Source organism: Tinamus guttatus, unplaced genomic scaffold, assembly GCF_059628265.1.
Source record: "Tinamus guttatus ecotype Peru unplaced genomic scaffold, ASM5962826v1 Tinamus_guttatus_pri_ptg000649l, whole genome shotgun sequence".
NCBI classification, from domain to species: domain Eukaryota; kingdom Metazoa; phylum Chordata; class Aves; order Tinamiformes; family Tinamidae; genus Tinamus; species Tinamus guttatus.
This window is the reverse complement of record NW_028289183.1, coordinates 1,497,622-1,518,728: the sequence shown is the minus strand read 5'-3', so window position 1 is coordinate 1,518,728 and position 21,107 is coordinate 1,497,622. Positions and strand designations below refer to the sequence as shown.

Here is a 21,107-nt window from a genome sequence, read left to right as displayed (position 1 = left end):
TGGGAGTTGTAGTCCCCGCGGGGCGCCATGTTGTCCTCTCTGCGGGTCGTAGCGGGGCTCGGGACTGCACCCCCTTTTTGCTGGGGCCGCGCTCGCCGTCCCCATCGTGTCCCCCAAAGCTCCGTCCACCCCGCGGGGCCTGGAAAGCAGGAGGATCTGGTAAAAAAACAGGGGCGCCTGTGGGAGCGAGAGGCGGCGAGGCAGCCCCCGGCCTGGGAGCCTTGAAGTGGCTCGGAGGGGCCCGAGGGCGCTGGGAGGGCAGGGATGGGGGCCGAGCATGAAGGGACAAACGACAAATCCCTCCCGAGCCGCTCCATGGCAGTGTACGGAACCCACAAGCACGCGGGCTGCTAAAGCTATCCCAAGGGATGCCAGCTGAGACCCCCAAATCAACAGTTCTATAATCGCTTTATAACCAGCATTACTTTTACTGCGCTAAAAGTCACTGTTCATATAGTGTTAAACCTGTGTGTTTTCCACAGGGAGCAGCAGGGATAATCCGAAGATCCGCTCTCCTCCTTGCGGGAGGATTCTTCGAAGCGTTGAGAAACCTGCTAAGCATCCGACCACGTGTCCCTCTGGCCATGTATAACAAAAGGATTTACGTCGTTTGGAGCCTGCTCCGCTTGGCACAGGTCTGTCTGGCTTCCTGTTTTTAGGTGGCTCTGCGGTGCCTTGGGAAATTTGCGCTTCACGGCTGGGAACCTGCAAAGCAAAAAAAAGCAAAGCAAAAATACTCCAGCACTGCTCAAATTGCCATTTCGTTCTAAAACGCTGCATTTTTTTGCTGTGGTTTGCAGTCCTTTTTTTTTTTTTTTTTCCTCCCCAAAGGCATTTCCTGGCCAGCCCACGAGCAGATAAAGCATTCACTTTTCCTGGGATGCTGTCCAGTTCAGCATGTAAGGGGGAACTGTTTGCACATCACATGCAGCCCTAAGTGATTTTAATGCTGTTTGGCAGGATCTCCCAGGGAAAAGCCCAGAATTAAGTGAAACAGAGACAGAATTGGACTCTTTGTGAGTGGTCAGGGCACAATTCAGCTATTTAGTAGTAAAATAGAATAAAAAAAGGCATCTTGGCTACCTGGTAGTACATAAAATGACACAGCAGGATGCCGAGAATTTCCAAATTTAGATTAAGATTTCAAATTCAGATGCTAGATGCACATTTTGTGTTTCAGGGGGTGGCAAAACAGACTTTAGAGCCCCATTTTAAATACTCTCTGTGCAGGAATCACCCTGCTTTCAGTTTGTAAAATTAAGCCTTTACCTTCAAGAGAGTTAAACTGAAGGAACTACAAGGCATGTCTGGAAGAAATTTGGGAGCAGGAAAATATCTGTGGCATTTGCATAGCTACACTGTGAGTGTATCTACTGCCTCCAAGTGGGCAAGCAAGCAGATGGGAATAACTTAAAAAAAACATGATGGTTGCATAATTTAATTTAAAATAGAAGCCCCACCAAGGTAATCAGAGGATGTCTTCATATCAGAAACCTACTCAATATGCAAGCATATCAATAAAATATATTTTCCTAAATTATTTTGTAATAGCTTTGAGCTTTTCCCTGCAGGGCTTGCAGGCTGGTCCCCGGTCCTGTCTGCGTGCTTGAGAATCAGCTGGGGTGGGGAAAAGGCACAAAAGCGACATAATGGAAACCAGATTTAAATAAATGCAGTGACATAATCCGTATAGTTCTTGGCAAGAAATGAACGAGTTTGTGCTTTTCATATCCGTTTTTAATAAGCTGTAAGTTTCCCTTTTAAGAATCAGTTACAATAAACAGCCCTGATTCCTCTCCCATTAAAGGCAGTAGCAAAGAGCCACTCAGCTTCCCCTGAAGGTCCCGGCTGAAGCGCTGCCACCTCTCATGAGCTGCAACTTGCCCAATAACCTGTTTTCTTGTAGCTCCAACTGACGTTTGGTATTCCAAAACTCAGCCTTTGCTTAAAGAAAGCTGCTGGTGTGAATGCTTGTGTGTGTGGAGAGCTCAAAACTGCCTCATTATATTGAGAACCTCAGAAATTCATACTCTAAAAAGCTTGAAACACTAAGGAAAGAAGTGTCTCTCTCTCTATATATATATATAAAACCCACCTTCGTTATTGTTAAGTTGAGGGCAGAGGTAGAAGAGACCCACAGAGGGAAGTGAGATAAGTTCTTATTTTGAATGGCAATATTGCTCTTGGATCCTAGGATTCTTCCATTCCCTTCACAATTGAGCAACAAAAATATGTTTTTGGCTCAATTCCTTTGGACACACTTGGAAAACAAAATCTCTGTGATTTTAAGCCAAATGAACAGGACATGGAAAAACAGGCGAGAGAGAATCGGACAACTCTTTTGGTTTGGTATTTAAAGGAAAGACAACCCAGAGCTATGTCTGTATAATATTTAATGGCAAATCATAGTCTCTAATATCATTATATTATTCTGATACAGTTTCTTCACACACTGTAAAAGACTCTACAGTAACTGTATATTTTAAAAATCCTAATTAAAACACTCTGTGGAACACTCTGTGACAGCAGAAATTATTCAAGAGGAGACAGAAAGCTTGTTCAGAGCGCACAGTGCTCTCTCCCTGAGCCCACCACACACCACTTTTATCCTTTCACTTGCAGCAAAAGTCAGAGGTCTCGGGTTGGTGCAATGCACATTTCCTAATGGTTCCAGTTTACACCACAAATTATTGGGAACATGGGATCAGTGTGCCCAAGCAAACGCCTTCCCGATGGCCTGGGGGGTTGTTTCCATCTGAAAAGGGTTGGATTTTGTGTTGAATTTGCCCTGAATCATGAGGATTTGTAGCACTTCCAACTGGGATAAAAAGCAGCAGCAGGAAGGAGAGGATTTGATAACTGTTTCCAGCTGCATCGCATCTCCAGAAGCCCTCAAAACACTCCACAAAGCCGCGTATCCCTATCCCAGCTAATGGGACGGAGATGAATTGAGCAACTGGCCCTTGAGGGCAGAAAGCAAAGCCCGGACGCCCGGCAATTCCCACCGAGCTGCTCCCCCTTGGCAGCAGGGACCGAGAGGAAAGGGAAAAGTGCAGGATCCCTCCCAACACCCAGAGCCCTGCAGGGACGCAGGGACTTGCACCCTGGCCCTGGGCAGCGCGCGGAGGGCTCCGCAACCCGTGACCCCTCCATGGGCCATCGAGCCGCCCACGGCTGAGCGCACGGGGCGACCGCCCGGATCCGCTCTGTTTACTCTGGCAAAACTCCCTGCTGCAAACGGTGGGAGTTTTGCTGAAAAACAGACGCATTTGGGGCTTGGACAGAGCTGGGATGTTGGCGTAACACGCGGGATCTCTTCCTGCAGGCACTCGGCAGAGACGGGGCTCCCATCCCCTTCCTCCCGGGACGGCTCCGAGCAGGGGCTCCTGCACGTCTGCAGCTTTTTAACCGGGTTTCGCTGGTTTTGATACCGAGCCCTGCGCTATGTCACCGCTGACAGCTCACGCGAAGGCAAACGCCAGCAGGAAAGGCTGGCGCGAGGGACACAAAGTGGTTTGGAATCAGGAGCTCAGGACGTGGGGAGCAAAATCCTGTCCGGACACGCGTCCGGGCAACATTCCCGTTGGCTGGGAAAGGTCGAGATTTCATCCAAAGATTAAGCGCTGAAAGGCTAATTTCCCCTTTTCCCACCGTGCGCAATGTTTTAGGGTTCACTGGGTCCAAGACACAGACCCCGAGGAGACCGAGGGCAAAGACAGCTCATCTTCCCAGCCCTCATCCCTGTGCTGAGCCCTCGGCATGGCCAAGGGCTGCATTTTCCCTCCCTGGCATGTAGGTCATGCCATCACAGCCAGCTCTGCCCCCCGGCCTTAGGGGTGGGCACTGGTGCCCTCCCGGCTCCCAGCTGGGCCCCAAAGCGGAGCCCATCACCGGCGCATCCAGGCGGGACGAGGCGGCGGCTTCGGCAGGGAGCGGAATGGGCAGCCGGGAGCCAGTGGCGTTTGGCAGCGCCGCTCAATCGGGGGCCCTGCGACTACTTACACTGAAGAAGCTCTGTAAGCCCCAGTGTTTGTGTAAATGTGGTATTAACTTTAAAACCTCTTGGCTGCCTTTTCTGCCTGGCTCCCCTTGAATATACTACTATGTATTCCAGCCTATCCTCTGGGAGATATATATATATTTTTTCTTATATATAGATAAACGGGCCATTTTCCACCCCTGTTGAACACCGATGCGTCAGCACTGACTCACTCCTGCCAGAGACGAATGGGACCTGTTGTATTTTCCTCTCTAGTTACACGTTACACAGCATTAAGTTCCTGCAAAGCCCATCTTGGGAGGTAGGTAACCAACTCACCCCAGAAAAAATAAACTTGGGAAAGGCTCGGAGACAGGGAGCTGCCTGTGCCGCAGAGAGCCGCATTTTGGCACTGCTGCCCTGGAAAAGCTCCTAGGAAACGTGAGCTGCTGCCTTGTATCAGGCTGGGGTTTGGGTGCAGCAGGCACAGGACCCCCGTGTTTCCCCCAAAAAATAGATGGATGGGAAGATGGGGATCGACATGAGCAATGGGCATCACCAGGAAAGCCCGGAGCGCCATCCCCGGCACGTGGGCAGGGAAACTAAGGCACAGAGTAGGAGGACTCGCCCAAGCTCCCTCAGCGGCAGAGCCGGGACTTGAATCCAGAGCCTCCTGGGTCCAAGCACACGGCTCTGCCCGCTGCTCGGCTTCACCCTGCAAGCGGCAGGGACGGAGGAGTGGGGACTGCCACAGAGAAACACGACGCTACCGAAGGGGAGCCCTGGCTGGGGCGAGTTACTGCGCGGGAGACTCTTCTGGGTCTCCCCTTGCTCCGGCGACCTGGGGAGTTACCTGCGCTTTAGCACCGAAACGCAATCTTTCTTCAGCGGCCCGATCTGCAGGTGGGCATCGACGCTCTCCAGGAAGAAGGCAGGTTTCAGGTTGAAGGAGAACAGAGAGGGGAATTGGTGGTTGATCTTGTTCTGGAAAGCATCAAACTGGCCCTTCTTAAAACGGGAGACCTTGAGCTGCTGCAGGCAGGTCATCTTGGAGTCCTTGACTCCATAGAATGTCAGGGCCTTCTCCGAATACTCCAGGAAGACCCCGATGGTTTGGAAGAAGGGCTGCTGGATGACAGACTCAAAGCCGCCAAACCAGACCGCGTAGTTCTGTCCGTTCCACTGCAGGCAGCAGGACTTGTCGTTCCGCCCCAGGCGGCCGCGGTCATAGGACTCCCGCGGGTTGAAATCCTCGGCGATGATGCCGATGCTGACCCAGCCGTCGATGAGCTCCACCTCCCAGTAGTAGTTGCCGCGGTTCATGACGTTCTCGCCCAGCACCTGCTCGCAGTTGATGAAGCGGGTCATGCTCTCCGGGTAGGGGATGGGGCAAAGCACCCGCTTGGCCCCTTTGGTGCCGAACAGCTGGATGAACTTGTCAGCCGTGTCGCTGTCCAGGTCGATGATGAAGGCAACTGTGTGGGGCAGGAAGAGAATATGAGATGAAGGGGAAAAGCCAGAAGAAATCAAAAACGACTGCTGGGGAACGTGAGCTTGGCCATGAAAGCTTGTCCCGGGATGGGGAGGAAGGAAGCAAGCCCAAGGATACAAAATCAGTGTGTGGCCCATGGAGACAGGTGGTCTCCACTTCTTGCCTGCCCACAGTGAGGTTCTACAGGTTCCTGACTTGCTTTGGACCATCTCCTTCCTCGTCCCACCATGACCTGCTCAATCAGCACCCAGGCAGTGCTGCCGGCTGGGAACCTCCTCAGACAACAGCCAATTTGTCGTCAGCTTTCTCGACTCACACAGTCCTCCCTTGGACTCCTTTCCTGTCCCCACATTGCAGCCCTACTGGCGCAACACTCTTTTTTTCCACCCCCAAAATACCCATCAGCTTCAGGCAATCAAAGCTGACCCTCCTCAAACCGCTGTTCCACGGAAGAACAGCAGATGCACAAACTCTAATTAATTAAACAGAGGCTCAAATTGCCAGGGGCTGGAGGGCAGCACAAGCTACACAACATCCCTGCAACCCCGCCAGCAGCTGCTCCAGCAGAACCACAGACGAAGGGAGAAAACAAATCTCCTAAACAGATGATGTCTGTTGCCAGGGAAGCAGGGAGACTTCCTCATTAGCTGAGCAACATCCCCCCGGACACAGCAGAGCTCCCGCCAGCCACCGGGGCACGTGGGACGGAGCCCGCAGAGGGGAAAGGGGAGACCGGCCTTAGCGACCGGCGTCAAAGCAAAAGTCCGTCGCTTACATTTGAGGAAGTAATCGCGGCTCTCCGGGCAGATGGGATTGCTCGACTTGTCTGGAAACTGGGACTCGGATACCTCTGCAAAGACAAGGATGAATGGGTTGATGCCAGCCAAGGAAGCAGGGTCAAGGCTCCAGGGCACCTGCTCTCCTGTTTCTCTGCACGGTGATGAAGATGCACCTTCCTCCTCCTGCATTTTGGCCCGGGGGACTTTATGAACATATTGGAAAAAGAATAAAAAATTCAAACGCCTCCAGGATGCAGCAAGTTTGGGGCATGATGGAACCAGGCGTGGACAGGACAGGGCCAATTTTGTGCAGGACCAAGGAAGTTCATCGGATGCTTTTCCCTCTCCCACTACCTTGTCCCAACCTCACGCCCCGATACGCCCCCAGGCTCCAGCCTGTGCATCCCTGTTGGGTAGCAAGGGATGGAGGCCCCCTTGGCTGCCTTTTCTTGGAGCATCCAAGAAAATGAGACACCACAGGGAGCTCAGCCTAAGTGACAGCAGCCGGGATGGGGAGGCTCCTGATGCTGCGGCTTTCCCATGCCGGCAGTTTGCAATGCCACAGACTGCCTCATGAAGAGGATCGCCTGTCCCGGGAAGAAAAAGTCCCCTTCACAGGAGGCCACCTTGGCCACTTGCCCCCTGCCGCAGGGCCCTGCCTAACTCCCAGGCTGTTTGTTGCCTCTCTGTTCCCTGGTCTCCATGGAAAAAATGTATAAAACCTCAAGTCAGAGGCGCGAGCTCAGACTGCGATTGGGAAACCCGCAGCGTGACCGTGCCGGGCGGCATCCAGCGCATCCAACACCTCCCGGGCGCTCACACGCCCTCCGTGCTGGGGACACGGGGGTCCCGCTGGCATCTCCAGCCGGGGGGACACAAACCTTCCTCCGTCTCCTGGAAGCTCAGCCCGTCGCCTCCCTTCCCCAGCAAGCGCTCCCACTGGTTCTTGCAGGCGGCGGCCAGGACCTCCTTCACCGCGCTCACGGCCTGTGCGGACTTGGTGAAGCTCAGCTCGTTCTGGAAGCTCGGAGCGGGGGAGAGATTTTCCTCCATGGCTATTTTGAGGGCCTGAAACTCCTGCGCCAAAGAGACAGCGTTTCAGGAGGTTTCAAACAAGCCGAAGCCGCTTCTTGTTCCGCCACCCCGCCCTGCACTGGAGGATTCGGGACCTGGCAGCGCGCAGCGCTTGGCCCCAGAACAGCCTTGCGAGAGGGAGGAGAGCGCTCTCCCGACCACGCGTTCCTGGCACCTTCTCTTCAAAGCTGGGCCCAGGCCATGCCCAGCACAGGGAGCAGCACCTCATTCCCAAAAGTTCCCTCCTTGCTAGGCTGCTGGCGAGGGGCACCCAACTACCACATCTGGGCAACACAGCAGCTTCTCCCGAGCTGCTGCGAAATGGCAGGGCGGGATAATAGAGTTTGGCAGCCTGATCCTCGCCGGCAGAAGGGAAGAGAAGCGGGAGGAAAGTGCAAGGACTGACACTCTGCAGCCCTCACATCCCACTGCTCCTCACAGCCCACTCCACTTGAAATGAGGTGGTATGTAAATAAATAAAATATATAAATAAAATATGTACATGTGTATAGATAGAGAGACATTGTCATGCGCTGTTCCCACGCACCTGGAGGAAGTAGATGGTGTCCGTGCTGGGGACGCTCTCCAGGTTCTGCTTGCACTGGGCCAGCTTGGCTCGTCTCTCCTCCTTCCAGCGGAGATTGGCCTCTGCCTCGGCCAGCCTGGAGCGCTCGCCGTCCTCGATGAATCCCACCACCTCCTTCCGGAAGGCCGCCAGCACCTCGGAGGCCTCCATGAAGAGCTTCTCCACTCTTTCCCGCTCCTTGGTGGCAGCTCCCTGTGTTGGGAAGCAGACTGCATTTTACCACCCGCGGGTGCATGGGTGGAAGCGGAGCTCTCCTTCCCTTCAACGCCCCGGGTGTTCTGCAAGGGGCCCACGACACCACAGAGCTCCCTCCACCCAAGCCCAAGGTGCTTTCAAGCCAGGTGTCATGGACCAGCTCCTCTGGGTTCCTCCATAGCTCCTTCCTGGTGGCAGATGCCCAGCTGATGCGGAGGAGCCAGGTTGGTTGGGCACTGTGGCTTATTGCTCCAGATTTCCCTAGGTAGTGACACTACCTTTGGCTAAGGCTAAAACGGACCAACAAACCCCCTCTGAACTTGCGGAGAAGGGATCTAAGAGCTGGTGCCCTCCTGATGTTCCTCTTTCCAGGTTACAAAGGCAACCAGAAGTGACATGAGCGGCCAGATCCAGCACGTTAATACAGGAATAAGGGACATGGTTGCTGGGGTGTCACCAAGCACTTGCTCCCCAATAAGCACCAATTTTACACCCTGCACACTCTGATAGCTCATGGCCCTGTCACCACCATCCTTTGACCCCACGTGCAGAGAGACACTGACAGAACAAGACCATCGTGAAGTGCCGACTGGGAAAAGCCACCTCTTCCAGCCGGGATCGTCACCCCGCTGCACACGCGGAGGAGCACGGGGGCTGTGAGCTCCCACCCGGCCCCGCTCACCTTGATGAGCTCCAGCATCTTCCTGGTCTGCGCGATGGTGACCGCCAGCTCCTCCAGCTCGTTCTCCACATTGCTCAGGAACTTGCCTCGCTGGCCCTTTGGACACAAAGGACAAACACGGAGCTGTCCTGTCAGTCCCTCCCTAACTCAATCCACAAACACCTCTCTGGTCTCTGCCACCTCGTCCCAGGCCTAAACTCCACAGACCACATCCCGCTTCTCCTGTAAATTTGCTATTGAGCTTCAGGCAAAGGGAGCAAGCAAGTCAAAGTTGGTTTTTCCTATTCTTCCCTCCAAACATGTCTGGTTTGCAAACAGCCTTTCTTGCTCAGTAGCGACACCAAAAGAAAAATAAAACAGGATTTTGAAAACTGGGCTTGGTTTGGACAGCACTTGCAGCAAGTGCCGCTAAACTGCACATTCCGGACAGTCTTTCGAGACTGGAAAAAAAATGCACGTCACATGGAAACCAAAAGAGAGACCCAGAGCGCTGCGGAAATGCAGTGCCGAGTGGCCTGGACGTTTCTCGTAAGGGCCCTTACTGCGAAGCGGCTCAGGAGCACGGAGGCTCCTTGGCCGCAAAGGAAGCGCAGTCTGAACAGGCCTTTCCGGACGCTCTATTGTTAGTGCCAGCCGCTGACCTGGGACGGGGATGGGTCCCATGGGAGCCCCGAGGGCAGCTCTGCGCCCTGCACTTGCTGCTGGGAGCCACGAGCCATTTGGGAGGCAGTCGGGCGCTTGCAGGGAGGCCGAGCAAACCGCGGGATGGGGTTTGCTCCTGGAGCGGGAGAGGACACTTTCCCGGCCTCCCTTCCCCCTGGAATGCCGACATGGCCATGGAGGCGAGGGCAGCTCTTCTGGGCTGGAATCACCCGTGTTTTCTATTTTAAGGCACTCGATGACTAATAATGACAACAGAAGGGTTTCCCGCGGCCCCAGGAGCAGCGGGCGGGAACAGAGTCGGGGATGCCATGAACTCCCGCTGCTGCATCCGTGGCCAGGGCAAATCCCAGGGCAAATCCCTGGGCAGCTGCCCCATCTTGAAACTGCTGCTGTGGGGATGCCCGAGCTCGCTGTGGGGCAGGGAGGGAGCTGCTCCCTCACAGGGGTCCTGGGGGCCAGCGCAGGCCCAGAGCCTCGGCTGGCGGGTGCGAATCTGGGAGGTGAGTCAGCCTCATCTGGGAATGGGAGTGACGGAAAAAGCGGCTGCCAAAAGGCAGGAACACAAAGGGCTCATGGAGCGCGGGCGGGCAGGGTGCCAGCGCGCGGGAAAAGTCTCCGCGAGGATGATGCTCTGGGAACAGGACCATGGGGCAAAGGGGACTCGTCCCTGCAGTTCCTCTGACACAGTCCCCCCATGCAGGGAACAGGGTGAAGCCTCTACCCTACCTGGGCGTCCTGCTGGAAGAGCACCCCATGTCCTCCCCAGAACAGTACCCCATGGCCCCCCAAAACAGCACCCCATGGCCCCCCCACCTTGGCTGCGATATGTGGGGTGGGGGTGCAGCACCCAGCGCCCTACAGGGCACCCCACAAACACAGCCCCCCTCAGCACCCTGGGACCCATTTGCACAGCGGGGACGGGGTGCAGCACCCTGCGCCACCCTGCAGGTTTCCACCATTATGTCCCTCCTGGGGACAGCACCCACTCATGAGACAGCACCCTGCACACATCCCCCCCGTCCATGCAGAGCGCAGGTCCCACGCGCGGGTGCAAGCGAAGCGCCCCCCGCCTGCCCCCCACGCAAGCCGCGCTCCCCGCCGAGGGCGGCCCCACGCCACGCGGGCCGCTCCGCACGCACCTCCTTGTGCTCGCGCTCGCGCTCCAGGGGCACCACGTCGTGCGCGCGGTGCTCGTGGGCGCGGCAGCGCGCGCACACGCAGAGCTGCTCGGCGCGGCAGAAGCCGTCGAGGGGCTGCAGGTGGCGCGGGCAGAGCCGCTCCTCGAGCCGCCGCAGCGGCGCCACGAGGCGGTGGGTGCGGAAGGCGGCGGCGCGGCCGTGCGGCTCGAGGTGCGGCGCGCAGAACGACGCCAGGCACACGAGGCACGAGCGCGCGGCCGCCGCCCGCGAGCCCGGCGGGCACACGTCGCACAGCACGGCCGCCGCCTCCTCCTCCTCGGCCCCCGGCGCCATCGGGCCCGGCGGAGGCTCCGGTTTCAGCGGCGACTCCAGCGGCGGCTCCGGCCCCGACGGCGACCCCGGGTCTAGTGGCGGCTCCGAGCGCATCGGCGACTCCGGCCCCGGTGGCAGCTCCGGCTCCGACCCCAACAGCGACTCCGGTCTCGGCAGCGACTCCGGTCTCGGCAGCGACTCCGGCCCCGACGGCAGCTCCGATCCTAGCAGCGACTCCGGTCTCGGCAGGGACTCCGACGGCAGCTCCGACCCCGGCGGCGACTCGGACGGCAGCTCCGACCCCGACAGCAGCTCTGGCCCCGGCAGCGACTCCGACCTCGGCGGCGGCTCCGGTCCCAGCGGCGGCTCCGGCCGCGGCGGCAGCTCCGGCCGCGGCCCCGCCGGCGCGCGCGGGCTGCCCTTGGGGGGCGATGCGGCCGCGGCCCCCAGCAGCGGCAGCACCTCGCAGAGCGCGCGGTTCTTGCGGAGCCGCAGCGCGGCCGGGAAGGGCTCCTGGCAGAGCGGGCAGCGGGCGGCGGCGGCAGGGGCCGCCCCGTTGGCGGCGGGGGGGCCGGGCCGCTCGCGGAGCGCCCCGAGGCAGCCCTGGCAGAAGTTGTGCCCGCACGGCACCGTCACCGGGTCCTTGAGCAGGTCGAGGCAGATGGGGCAGTCGAAGGGGCCCTCGGGCAGCGCGGGCGCCGCCAGCGCCAGCCGCAGCGCCGCGGCCGTAGCGGCGACGGCGGGAGCCGAGCGGGCTCTCCCGGCCGCCCGCTCCATCCCTGCGCGGCCCCGGGCCCGGCTCCGAGGGGCGGCCGCTCCGCTCCGCCCCGCCGCGCTCCGCCCCCCGCCCGGGGCTGCCGGGACCGCCCCCCGCCCCGGCCCTCGGGTTTGCTCCTCTCCGGGCAGCTGCCCCCGGGAATCTTCCCTCCTCGACGGATCTGCTCCTTCCCACGGGATCTACTGCCCCCTCCCGCGAAGGGATCTGCCGTCTCCCAGGGGATCTCCTGGTCCCGCAGGGATTTTTTCCCAGCTGCCTGTCCCACCCTGGGATCTGCTGCAACACGGGAGCTGGGAGCGGCGGGAAGGTGCGGAGTGATCCCAGCAAAACTGAACACACCAGTTCACAAAAAGTAAGGGGAAATTTGCCTTTTAAGCTGCCCCTTTCTTCCCCCCCCATCCCCCCCATCCAAAGCAAACAAGTAGCCGTGATTCATCCCAGTTCCTTTGAATTGAGTGCCCAGTTTCGGTCCGTGAGGATTCCCGGTCTCCGAGCTGAGGCTGTGCCAGCGGGGGAGATGCGGCTCTGCCGGCTCGCCCTTGGAAAAGCTTCAGTCGAAGCCGCGGATTTCAGGCAGCACCGCCACAACCTTGAGACAGGAAAGCAGGTTTCCTTATCACGCCGGCACCGTCACTAAGGGCCCTTCTATTTTTGCCGCCGCAAAGAGGCTGGTTCCTGTCGTGGCTCTCCAGGGTGCAGCCGGGCACAACAGAGCCATGTAGGGACAAGCACTGGAGTCAGGCGGCTCCACTTGCCACTGCCAGCGCCCTGTGGTCCCACGGCTCCTGCCAGAAGAGGTCAAAACGAGTAGGAAAATAGAACTTTACTGGGGAGAAGCAGCTTCGTACAAAGTGAAGGGCAGCGCAGCCCGCAGTGGGCACCGGAGAGGTAGGCAGAGCAGAATGGGTCTCATTTGGGCCGGGAGAGCACAGGGTGCCCTCATCCTGGCCCCACAGCATCCCCGCATCCCCTCACCCCACAGCTTCTGGCGCAGGTGCTGCCGCCTGGGCCGGGAGAAAGAGGAAGCCACATTCTTGCGCCCTCCCCGTCGCCTCCTCTCCCACTCGTGCTGCCTGCATCCTGCCTGGGTGGGCACCAACCATGTGAGCTCAGAGAGGCTGGGGGCCTCCATGACCTCCACGAGGGCGTCTGAGCGAAGCAGCCGTGGTCTTGGTCCTGCCCTCACACGTGCCAGCATCAGGATATTTACATTTACAGATTGGGCCCGTTTTCCTTCCCTGTCTTATTTAAATCACAGTACCCACCCCCGCCTTGGTGCTAATGCCCTGGGAGAGCCCGGGCTCAGTCCCGCTGGCACAGCGTGATCGTTCGCCCTTCGCAAAGCCAGAAGACCGGGTAGAGGGGCTCCGTGAAGATGTGGTGGAACCTGTGGATGAGCTGCGTCTGGTCACCGAGGCCGTAGAAGGAGAGGAGCCCGTTGCCATAGTCCAGGCTGACCCCCAGGTTCTTGTAGAAGCGCTCTTGGATTTTCTCCGAGCGGCCCTTGTGCCAGGCTAGGTAACAGTCCTCCCGCACCTGCAGCCCCCACGAGCCGCCGTCCAGGCCGATGTTGAACTTGTGGCCTGGCTGCTGTTTGCGGGAGATGCTGCCGTACGTCACCCCCACGATGACGGAGTGGCTGGATGCCTTCACCTCCCAGTAGTGGTGGCCGTGGTTGTAGCTCTGGTCGCACAGCACCTGCCACAGCTCGAAACGGGCGTCGTGCACCTGTCGCAGGCTCTCCGCGCTGCGCAGGTGCTTGGCCTTCTGGTTGCTGCTTGACAGCCGCAGGTACCTGTTGGCCGTGTTGGCGTTGAAGGTCAGGTTGCGGTGGTCTGGAAAGGGGAGGGAGAGCAAGGCCTTGGCTGCGGACCAAAAACCCTTCATGGTGCCTTTGGTCCTGTCCCTTTGCTCCCCCCATCTGCACCGTTCAAGGCTGAAAGGCTGCCCCAAAGGTGGATGGAAACAACTTCTGTGGGGTTTCTGAAGGCCAGTGGTCATGCTGTGAGCAAGCCAGATAAGGGCAGAAGGGCGCCAGGCCTAGCTGAAAGGGTGGAAGGACTGCTGACTAAGAGATAAGGAGATCTTGCGGAGAGTCAGATAAGGAGGCAAAGAGTTGAGACAAACAAGTAGAGGGGGACGGTCGTTAAATGTGAGGACACGTGGGCACTGTTAGTTAGCCTCTGTTAGTTAGCCTATCACACTGTATAGTTAGACGCATGGACGCGGGGTCTTGACCAATCATTGTTAAGAAGCGCTCGCGTGTATGGGGAAATCTTGCATAGAATCCCGTTGACGCAAATAAGAGCTAACCTATCCTGAGCTCAAGCCTTGCAATATGCATGAACCTAATTAAGTTGTGTATAAGAGTGCACACTGAATGTTCAATAAACGAGTCTTGTCGATGACCATATGGTGTCGCAGTCTCCCTTTCTCCTACAAATGGTGACCCCGACGTGATGCAACGAAGGGCAATCCTCTCTCGGACAGAAAAGAAATCGGGAGAAGGACGCACCACGGTGGAGAAAGTAGGAGTTGGGTCCTCTGCAGCCAGGACGGTGCAAATCCGCCAAGCAAACGCTGGAAGGACGGCACCCCCGAAGATCATATAGATGGTTTCGGGCCATACGCGCCACCGGAGCCTGGAGAGCTGCAACAGCGCGCTGACGTCAGGAATGGATAGGCAAGTGGTGTATGAATTATTTACCCGTACCTTACAAGAATGTAACGTACAGGGAATTGACTTAAAGAAAGAATTACCGGGATTGTGGAAGTCCTACGGAAATTTGGTGAATAGGCTCGTGCAATCCCTGGAGCAAGCTACTGATGAACAGGCCCTCTGCAAGCTTTTGATCTGGTGCAGAGAGAATGGGTTCAAAGCCAAGCCCCACCTAGTATTCAAATCCGATGTGAAAGCAAAAAGCAAAGTGGCCGTCGGAGTCACGGCAGCCTTTGCGAGCACTTCAGGACCGGGACCGCCACGCCACCGAAAACCGCTGGTGTTTGGAGATCCATCGCCAAAACCCCCCGACCTGCACCTGCAGCACCTGCACCATCTGCGCCCCCACTTCCGGACCCCCTGTCGAGCCTGAGGAACAGCCCGGCTGGGTCCAGGACTTGTTGAATCGCCTTGAAAAATTAGAGAAGGGGGCCAGGGAAGAAAAGGCGAATGAGATCAAGAAACTTATGTTGCTGAGGGCTTGACAACAGCCAGGGGGGAGGTGCAGGGGAATTTGATCTGTCTTTTAAAGTGGAGGTTGAAGAATTGTAATGCTTTAAGTGAGGACAGAAACCGTTATTAGGGCTATTATTTCTGTTTGCTATGTTCGTCTGTATTATGTGTTGTGTCCTTTGTATAATGATGCTGACACGAGGTATGGTTGAAAGGAGGAAAATTGTATGATCTGTAGAGTCATAAGGGGATCTTGAGAAAGAAGATGTTTGCCTGCCCGGGAACTGCAAACATCCTCTAAACTAGTTTGAAGGTCAAACACCCAAGAGGAAGATGAGAAAGGCAGGACCCTCAGACTGACGGCTGGGACCGCTTTCTGGTATGCGCATTTGCGCACCCAGGAGGGAAGGTTATGTGACTGAAGGTGGAGTTTGTCCGCCCCCCGGACTGCCTGCTGGCACGTACTGGCCCTACGTGGCAGGATGCACCGGGCATAAACAGACAGTGCAGAGAGAGGGGGGGTGAGACTCCTGACACTGAGACCCACGTTGTCTCTGCGGGGACGCCCGCCGAGTTAGGATCCTGACAGCAACCCTCTAATCTGCCAACTCGAGAAGATGTTCAGTCTCAGTATCCTGCCGACAAGTATTACCTCAAGAGTAGTTATTCATACATTGCTTATTAAAGGTGCTTTCACCTGAAAAGAGGCTCGCAGTAGCCACATTGTTTTGGGTGATTATTGCCAAATCCCAAGCCCATTCGCACCTAATTGGCGACAAGGATCGGCTTTGGCAATTGAGACAGTGGAACTCACTAGTGAAGTGCACAGCTACGTGAGGTCGTGCCACTAGATAGAAACTATGTTTTTGCTGTTTGTATGTGTAGTCTTTAGATCTTTATTGTATAATATATATCAGCAGAGAGGACTGACTAAGTCCTATTATTAGCACACGGTCATGGTTGCGAGGAACTAGAGGGAATGTGCTGTATGAACCTTTCTGATCATTCAAATTCCATACATAAGCAATTGGAACAATTGCATGAATTGACTACACATTTACAGCACGATACAGGATTCGGCCTTGACAACTGGATAAAAGGTCTCGGTTTGGGCCCATGGCTAACATCAATTGTGCAACACTTAATTACCATAGGGATTGTGTTTATTGCAATTTTGCTTCTTGTACCATGTATCTTTAAATGCTTGCAATAGTTAATCAAGAGTGGAATACAAGCTTAGTAGCCCAAAAAGAAAACGGGGCAAGTGTAGAGAGCATTGTTCAAACCTGGTTAATGGAAAAAGGACATAGCCAGGCAGAGCTGATACGGAGGGCTTAAGTAAGACAAAGGACAGAGTTTCCTTGAGATAAAGAAGTTGATGCAGCTGCACAAAACAAAGGCAAACAGGAACCGGTTTGATACCGGAAGAATGAAGAACCAAAAGCTGAAATACTGGCTACAAAACAAAACAAAACAAAAACAAAAAAAAAGGGGGAGAATTGGGAATTTTTTAAATTTTTTGATTTATAGATATTGGAACCAGATGGGTGCCAGCGAAATGGGTGAGACCTTGGCTGGAAGCAAACTCGCCTAGATCAGATGTAGCAGGCAAGCAACCAGTACCCTAGCTGTGGAAAGTGTGAGCCTGCAGAAGGAAAACATGGGAGGAAGAAGTGTTACTGTTGTTATTAGCTGTATGTTGTAGCTTTTAGGAGGTAGTATTGCTTTTAACGCTATTATAGGGGTTAATGCTGCTTTTAGCGCTAATGGATATGTTATGCTTCTTAGGCAGATTGTTAATTATAACCAAATCAAGAGTTGTTGGCTTTGTGGAACAGCAGATCAACTCGATGCACCGGTGTTAGGTATTAAGTGTTGGGATGGTGTTGTTGATCCTATGTTGCATTCTACTAGTTGTGCCTTGCTTATTGAAATGTGTATCAAATATGATTGAGAATGCTGTAAAGAAGGTTTGGCTGGCTACAATCACTGAGCAAAACGGGTTTGATGATTCCACTAATCTTGTGCATTTTGGTGGTCGTTCCCTGCCTGATTAAGTGTCTGAGACAGACAGTAGACAAGGCGATCAAAGACATATTTTGGGTGAACCATCAAGAATTCTGGCTTGCTCAAAAACAAGAAAGGGGAATTGTGGGGTTTCTGAAGGCCAGTGGTCATGCTGTGAGCAAGCCAGATAAGGGCAGAAGGGCGCCAGGCCTAGCTGAAAGGGTGGAAGGACTGCTGACTAAGAGATAAGGAGATCTTGCGGAGAGTCAGATAAGGAGGCAAAGAGTTGAGACAAACAAGTAGAGGGGGACGGTCGTTAAATGTGAGGACACGTGGGCACTGTTAGTTAGCCTCTGTTAGTTAGCCTATCACACTGTATAGTTAGACGCATGGACGCGGGGTCTTGACCAATCATTGTTAAGAAGCGCTCGCGTGTACGGGGAAATCTTGCATAGAATCCCGTTGACGCAAATAAGAGCTAACCTATCCTGAGCTCAAGCCTTGCAATATGCATGAACCTAATTAAGTTGTGTATAAGAGTGCACACTGAATGTTCAATAAACGAGTCTTGTCGATGACCATATGGTGTCGCAGTCTCCCTTTCTCCTACAACTTCGAGCACTTTTTGAGGGGAAAGGAAAGGGGAGTGGGTTGAGATGCGATGCCTGCCTGGCTCCTCCAGGCCTGCCCTTGTACTGAAAGGAATGAAAAATGGGCCTTGAAAAAGGAGATGAAGTGTAAAGACACGATGCTTTTGCCCTGTCCCTGCAGGGAAGGCACAAAACAACTAGCAGAGAGCAGTGAGCGTGCAAGGACTTGCTGGCGAGCTCGGGAAGGTGCGTGGAGGGTAGTGTGCACAGAGAGCAGGGAGAAAACCCAGGCGTTACATGAGCAAATATGGTATTGCAGGGAGCTGCTGGCATCAGCACCGGCTACATTAACTCCTCCTTCCACAGCCTGGCCTTGTGTCCCCTTCTGTGGTTGTGTCTGGAGTGGAGTTGCAGGTGGGAGAACCCAGGGCCATTTGCCAGGACAAGGGAGCAGCGCCCGCCGGTTCAGTGCCCGGCTGCACTTGGTCCCTGTGGGCTCACTGGCTGCGCCAACCGCTGATGTGGCCTCGGGGAAAAAACGTGACTAAGTGACCTTGGGAACAGGCACGTTGCTCTTGCCTGGGTGAGAAGCCATGGATGAGGGAAGCAGATAGAACAGGATGGAAATGGGGTGAGGTCTGGGCCATTGTGATACTGGCCACATTCTGCAGGGACCGACCAGAATCTAGGCACGAGCTGCTCTGGTTTCTGCTGGAAAGCTGGTCCCAACCGGGGGAAGTCACTGCCCTGTTCCCAAGGCCAGCTGTGGACCAGCTGTGGACCCCAGCACCCCGCCAGTCACCCCATACTGTGTTCCTCACCCTTCAGAAGCTCAGTGCGGAGCTGGCACTGCGGGAGAGTGGCCACTGCCTTCTCCACCATGGGCACCTCAGGCTGGACTGGATCTGTGGAGAGGGGACAGCACAAGGGGGATGGTGGGGGCTGAAGTTTGCTCAGGGGGGAGCATTTCAAGTGATGCTGCCCCAAAACCTCATTCCTGACCAGCTTCAGGAGGAGGAGGAAATTCTTCACATCCAAGCCTGGGACAGGTTGGTGTCACTGTGGCTTGGCATAGCCACTAAGGACATGGGTGCTCAGGGAAGCCACCTAGCACATGTCACCCCACTGATACTTGCCAGCTGGAAAGCAGACACATGTTCCTCTCCCAGTCCCTGTGTCCAGCAGCTGTGTCCCCACCAATGTAACACTAGCCAGAGAAGGACTGTAGCCCAGAGGGGCTTGAAGACCCATGTGCAGGGGCTTACCTGGGGCTACAGGGTCAGCAGCTTTGGGGGCCTCGTAGGTGGGCAAGTTTTCTAGCAAGAGCTTAGAGATGTCCGTGAGGATCTCAGTGATGGGCTCTACCATGCCCACGTTGAACTCTACGGGGGGCATTGCCTCAGGGCTCTCTGGAGAAGGGAGCAGGGGAAACTCCTGTGGAAGGATGGACAGGCACCCATGCAGCTGGACTGGGGAGGACCAGCAGCTCCAAGGTGTTGGCTGTGCTTCTCCTCTCCAGGAGGGAGCAGAGCTAGCTGGGAATACCCAGGCACCAATGAAGGGGATGGAGAGGGACAGCAAGGGACACCATGGCCAGGGCCATACCTCAAGGAAGGTCTGTTTGTCAGTGCAAACCAGCAGGTCCTGTGCCTTCTCCTTGTGGTGGTTGAAGGCATCTAGGCAGTCCTTCAGGTGCTTCCAGTTCTCCTCCACTTGTCCCAGCGCCGCTGCCTGCTCTTGCTCGATCCTGGCCACCATCTGCTGCTGGCAGTCCTCCAGGGCTTTCGCCAGGTGGTCAAACTTGCTCACAACCACCAACTTCAGTGTCTCGGAGGAGTCCTAGGTGGGGAAGACATGCGAGATGCAGTGGGCTCCCAGCCGAGCCTTGCCAGGGCACTGCATCCGCCCGCACCGCTACCTTGATGCTGCGTGTTTGCTCTTCCAGCTCCTGCATCGCCTGCCCGATCCTCTCCGCCTCCTGACGGGCTTTTTCCAGGGCTTCTCTCAGAAGGGCCTGCAAGAGGGCCACGAGCACCGTGCGGCTGTGAGGGCTGCAGGTTGCCCCGCGCGGTGCTCTGAGGAGAACCCTCATGAACATGGAGGCGGCGCACGGCCTCAGTGAGGAACTAGGCATTTGGCTGGATTTCCTCATGTTTTAGCTGTTTCCCTGAGACCAGGGGGTTGTGAAGAGGCACAGCAGCATTTTTTACCTCAGCATCGCTGGTTTTGTGCAAATCTTGGGGAAAGAGCCCATGACAGCTCCACCAGCTGAGAGGGCTCCCATGGGAGGGCTCCCCTGTCCCCTTAGCCTTGCCCACAGGGACCCCCCCCAACCACACAGGGGGACACCCGGGGGCTCCCCACCTGCTTTTTAGCGTGCGCCTCCTCGAAGAGCACGCGGCGGTGCCGCTGGCACTGCCGCACGGTGCACACGCAGCAGATGCAGCGCTGCTCGTCCTCGCAGTAGAGCTCCAGCGGGCGCCCGTGCTGCGGGCACTGGCCGTTGTGCGCTACCTCGCGTCTCTCGGCCCCCGCTGCCTCGTGCCCCTCAGCACCCGCCGCCTCGTGCCCCTCGGCGCCCGCCCGTGCCAGCTCCACCACGCCGCACAGCGCCACGTTCTTCCGCAGCTCCGGGCGCCGCTCGAAGCACTCGCGGCACTCGGGGCAGCTGTAGCCCTTCTCGGCCCCGGAGCCCTCCTGCTTGTCCCAGTGGCCGCTGATGCAGGGGCGGCAGAAGTTGTGGCCGCAGGGCAAGGTGACGGCGGTGTGGAAGAGCTCCAGGCAGATAGAGCACACCAGCTTCTCCTCCAGCTTCTGGGAGCACAGCGACGCCATGGCGCGCTGTGGCTATGCGGGAACCGGATAGAGAAAGAGAAACCCAGCCGGGAAAGGAGGAAGGGACGGAAGGAGGAAGGGAGGATGCAGAGCCCAGAGGCGGGTCGGGGCACAGAGCCAGGCGCTCTTAAAGAGACACCCGGCAGGTGCCCCTTGCGGTTGGGCCGTGCCGGCACTGAGCCTCGCTCGCCCGCGGCGCGGAAGTGTTTGTGGTTTGTGCGCGTTTGCATGGAGAGGAGCGTTAGGCAGAGTCTGATTTCCCTTTTTGCTCTCAGCGAGGCCTCCTGGCCCCTCAGCAGTTGCCTCCCCAGGCACTGGGATACTCTCTGCGATCCTGCAGCGCCCCAGGGTGCTGCCAGGGCATTTGCAGGGGCAGGCCAGGCCAACCGTGCCTCCCCCAGAGCCCCAGGCACAGCGGGACCTGGGAGGGGATGAAAACTGGGGTGCATGTGTCGTTGGGAAAAGCCAGATGCATCAAAGCTCACATTGTGCAGACTCTTGCAAAGTTTAGCACACACTTAGCTGTGCTCTTCTCTCCCTGTGACATCCAGGAGGTGAAGGAGATCCAAACCCTTGGGGAAGGGCTCAATTTCTCTGGTGCAGCCCACTGAACTCCCCAGGTCTAGGTCTGGCTGGGACAGCAGTGAACACAAGGCAGTGCCTCTGGCGTTGCTCACAAGGTGTTTAATCAGACTCAGGTTTTTAAGAGAACTGTACAAAAATAGAGCCAACAGAATCTTGAACTGCAGCACTGGGAAGAGGACCCAGGTCAGGCTAGCTCCACTTGCGCTGTAAATTGACAAAAGCAGAGCTCTGATCCCTTT

The 21,107-nt window shown here is 56.4% G+C and overlaps 2 protein-coding genes across 2 annotated transcripts; both read right to left on the bottom strand.

The window, feature by feature from the left end:
• Positions 1-389: 389 nt before the first annotated feature.
• Positions 390-10,953, bottom strand: TRIM47 (tripartite motif containing 47). The gene is made up of 7 exons (XM_088535852.1): positions 10,590-10,953; positions 8,788-8,883; positions 7,872-8,102; positions 7,132-7,327; positions 6,247-6,321; positions 4,833-5,454; positions 390-705 (listed from the first exon to the last, which is right to left on the bottom strand). The coding sequence occupies exons 1-7, from the start codon at positions 10,920-10,922 to the stop codon at positions 555-557; spliced, it is 1,704 nt and encodes a 567-aa protein (XP_088391978.1). The 5' UTR covers positions 10,923-10,953; the 3' UTR covers positions 390-554.
• Positions 10,954-12,751: 1,798 nt separating this feature from the next.
• TRIM65 (tripartite motif containing 65) lies at positions 12,752-20,302 on the bottom strand. The gene is made up of 6 exons (XM_010219225.2): positions 19,813-20,302; positions 19,367-19,462; positions 19,054-19,287; positions 18,714-18,882; positions 18,270-18,353; positions 12,752-13,514 (listed from the first exon to the last, which is right to left on the bottom strand). Exons 1-6 carry the CDS (start codon positions 20,281-20,283, stop codon positions 12,982-12,984), a joined length of 1,587 nt encoding a protein of 528 aa, XP_010217527.2. The 5' UTR covers positions 20,284-20,302; the 3' UTR covers positions 12,752-12,981.
• Positions 20,303-21,107: the final 805 nt, after the last annotated feature.

Coding starts and splice junctions, on each gene's coding strand:
- TRIM65 (XM_010219225.2), bottom strand. CDS start 20,283: ATGGCGTCGCTGTGCTCCCAGAAGCTGGAGGAGAAGCTGGTGTGCTCT. Junction 19,463..19,812: donor AGGCGCACGCTAAAAAGCAG/GTGGGGAGCCCC, acceptor GCCCTCTTGCAG/GCCCTTCTGAGAGAAGCCCT. Junction 18,883..19,053: donor ACAAACAGACCTTCCTTGAG/GTATGGCCCTGG, acceptor ATCCTTCCACAG/GAGTTTCCCCTGCTCCCTTC.
- TRIM47 (XM_088535852.1), bottom strand. CDS start 10,922: ATGGCGCCGGGGGCCGAGGAGGAGGAGGCGGCGGCCGTGCTGTGCGAC. Junction 6,322..7,131: donor CTTCCAGGAGACGGAGGAAG/GTTTGTGTCCCC, acceptor TTGTCTTTGCAG/AGGTATCCGAGTCCCAGTTT. Junction 706..4,832: donor GTTTCGGTGCTAAAGCGCAG/GTAACTCCCCAG, acceptor TTTGCTTTGCAG/GTTCCCAGCCGTGAAGCGCA.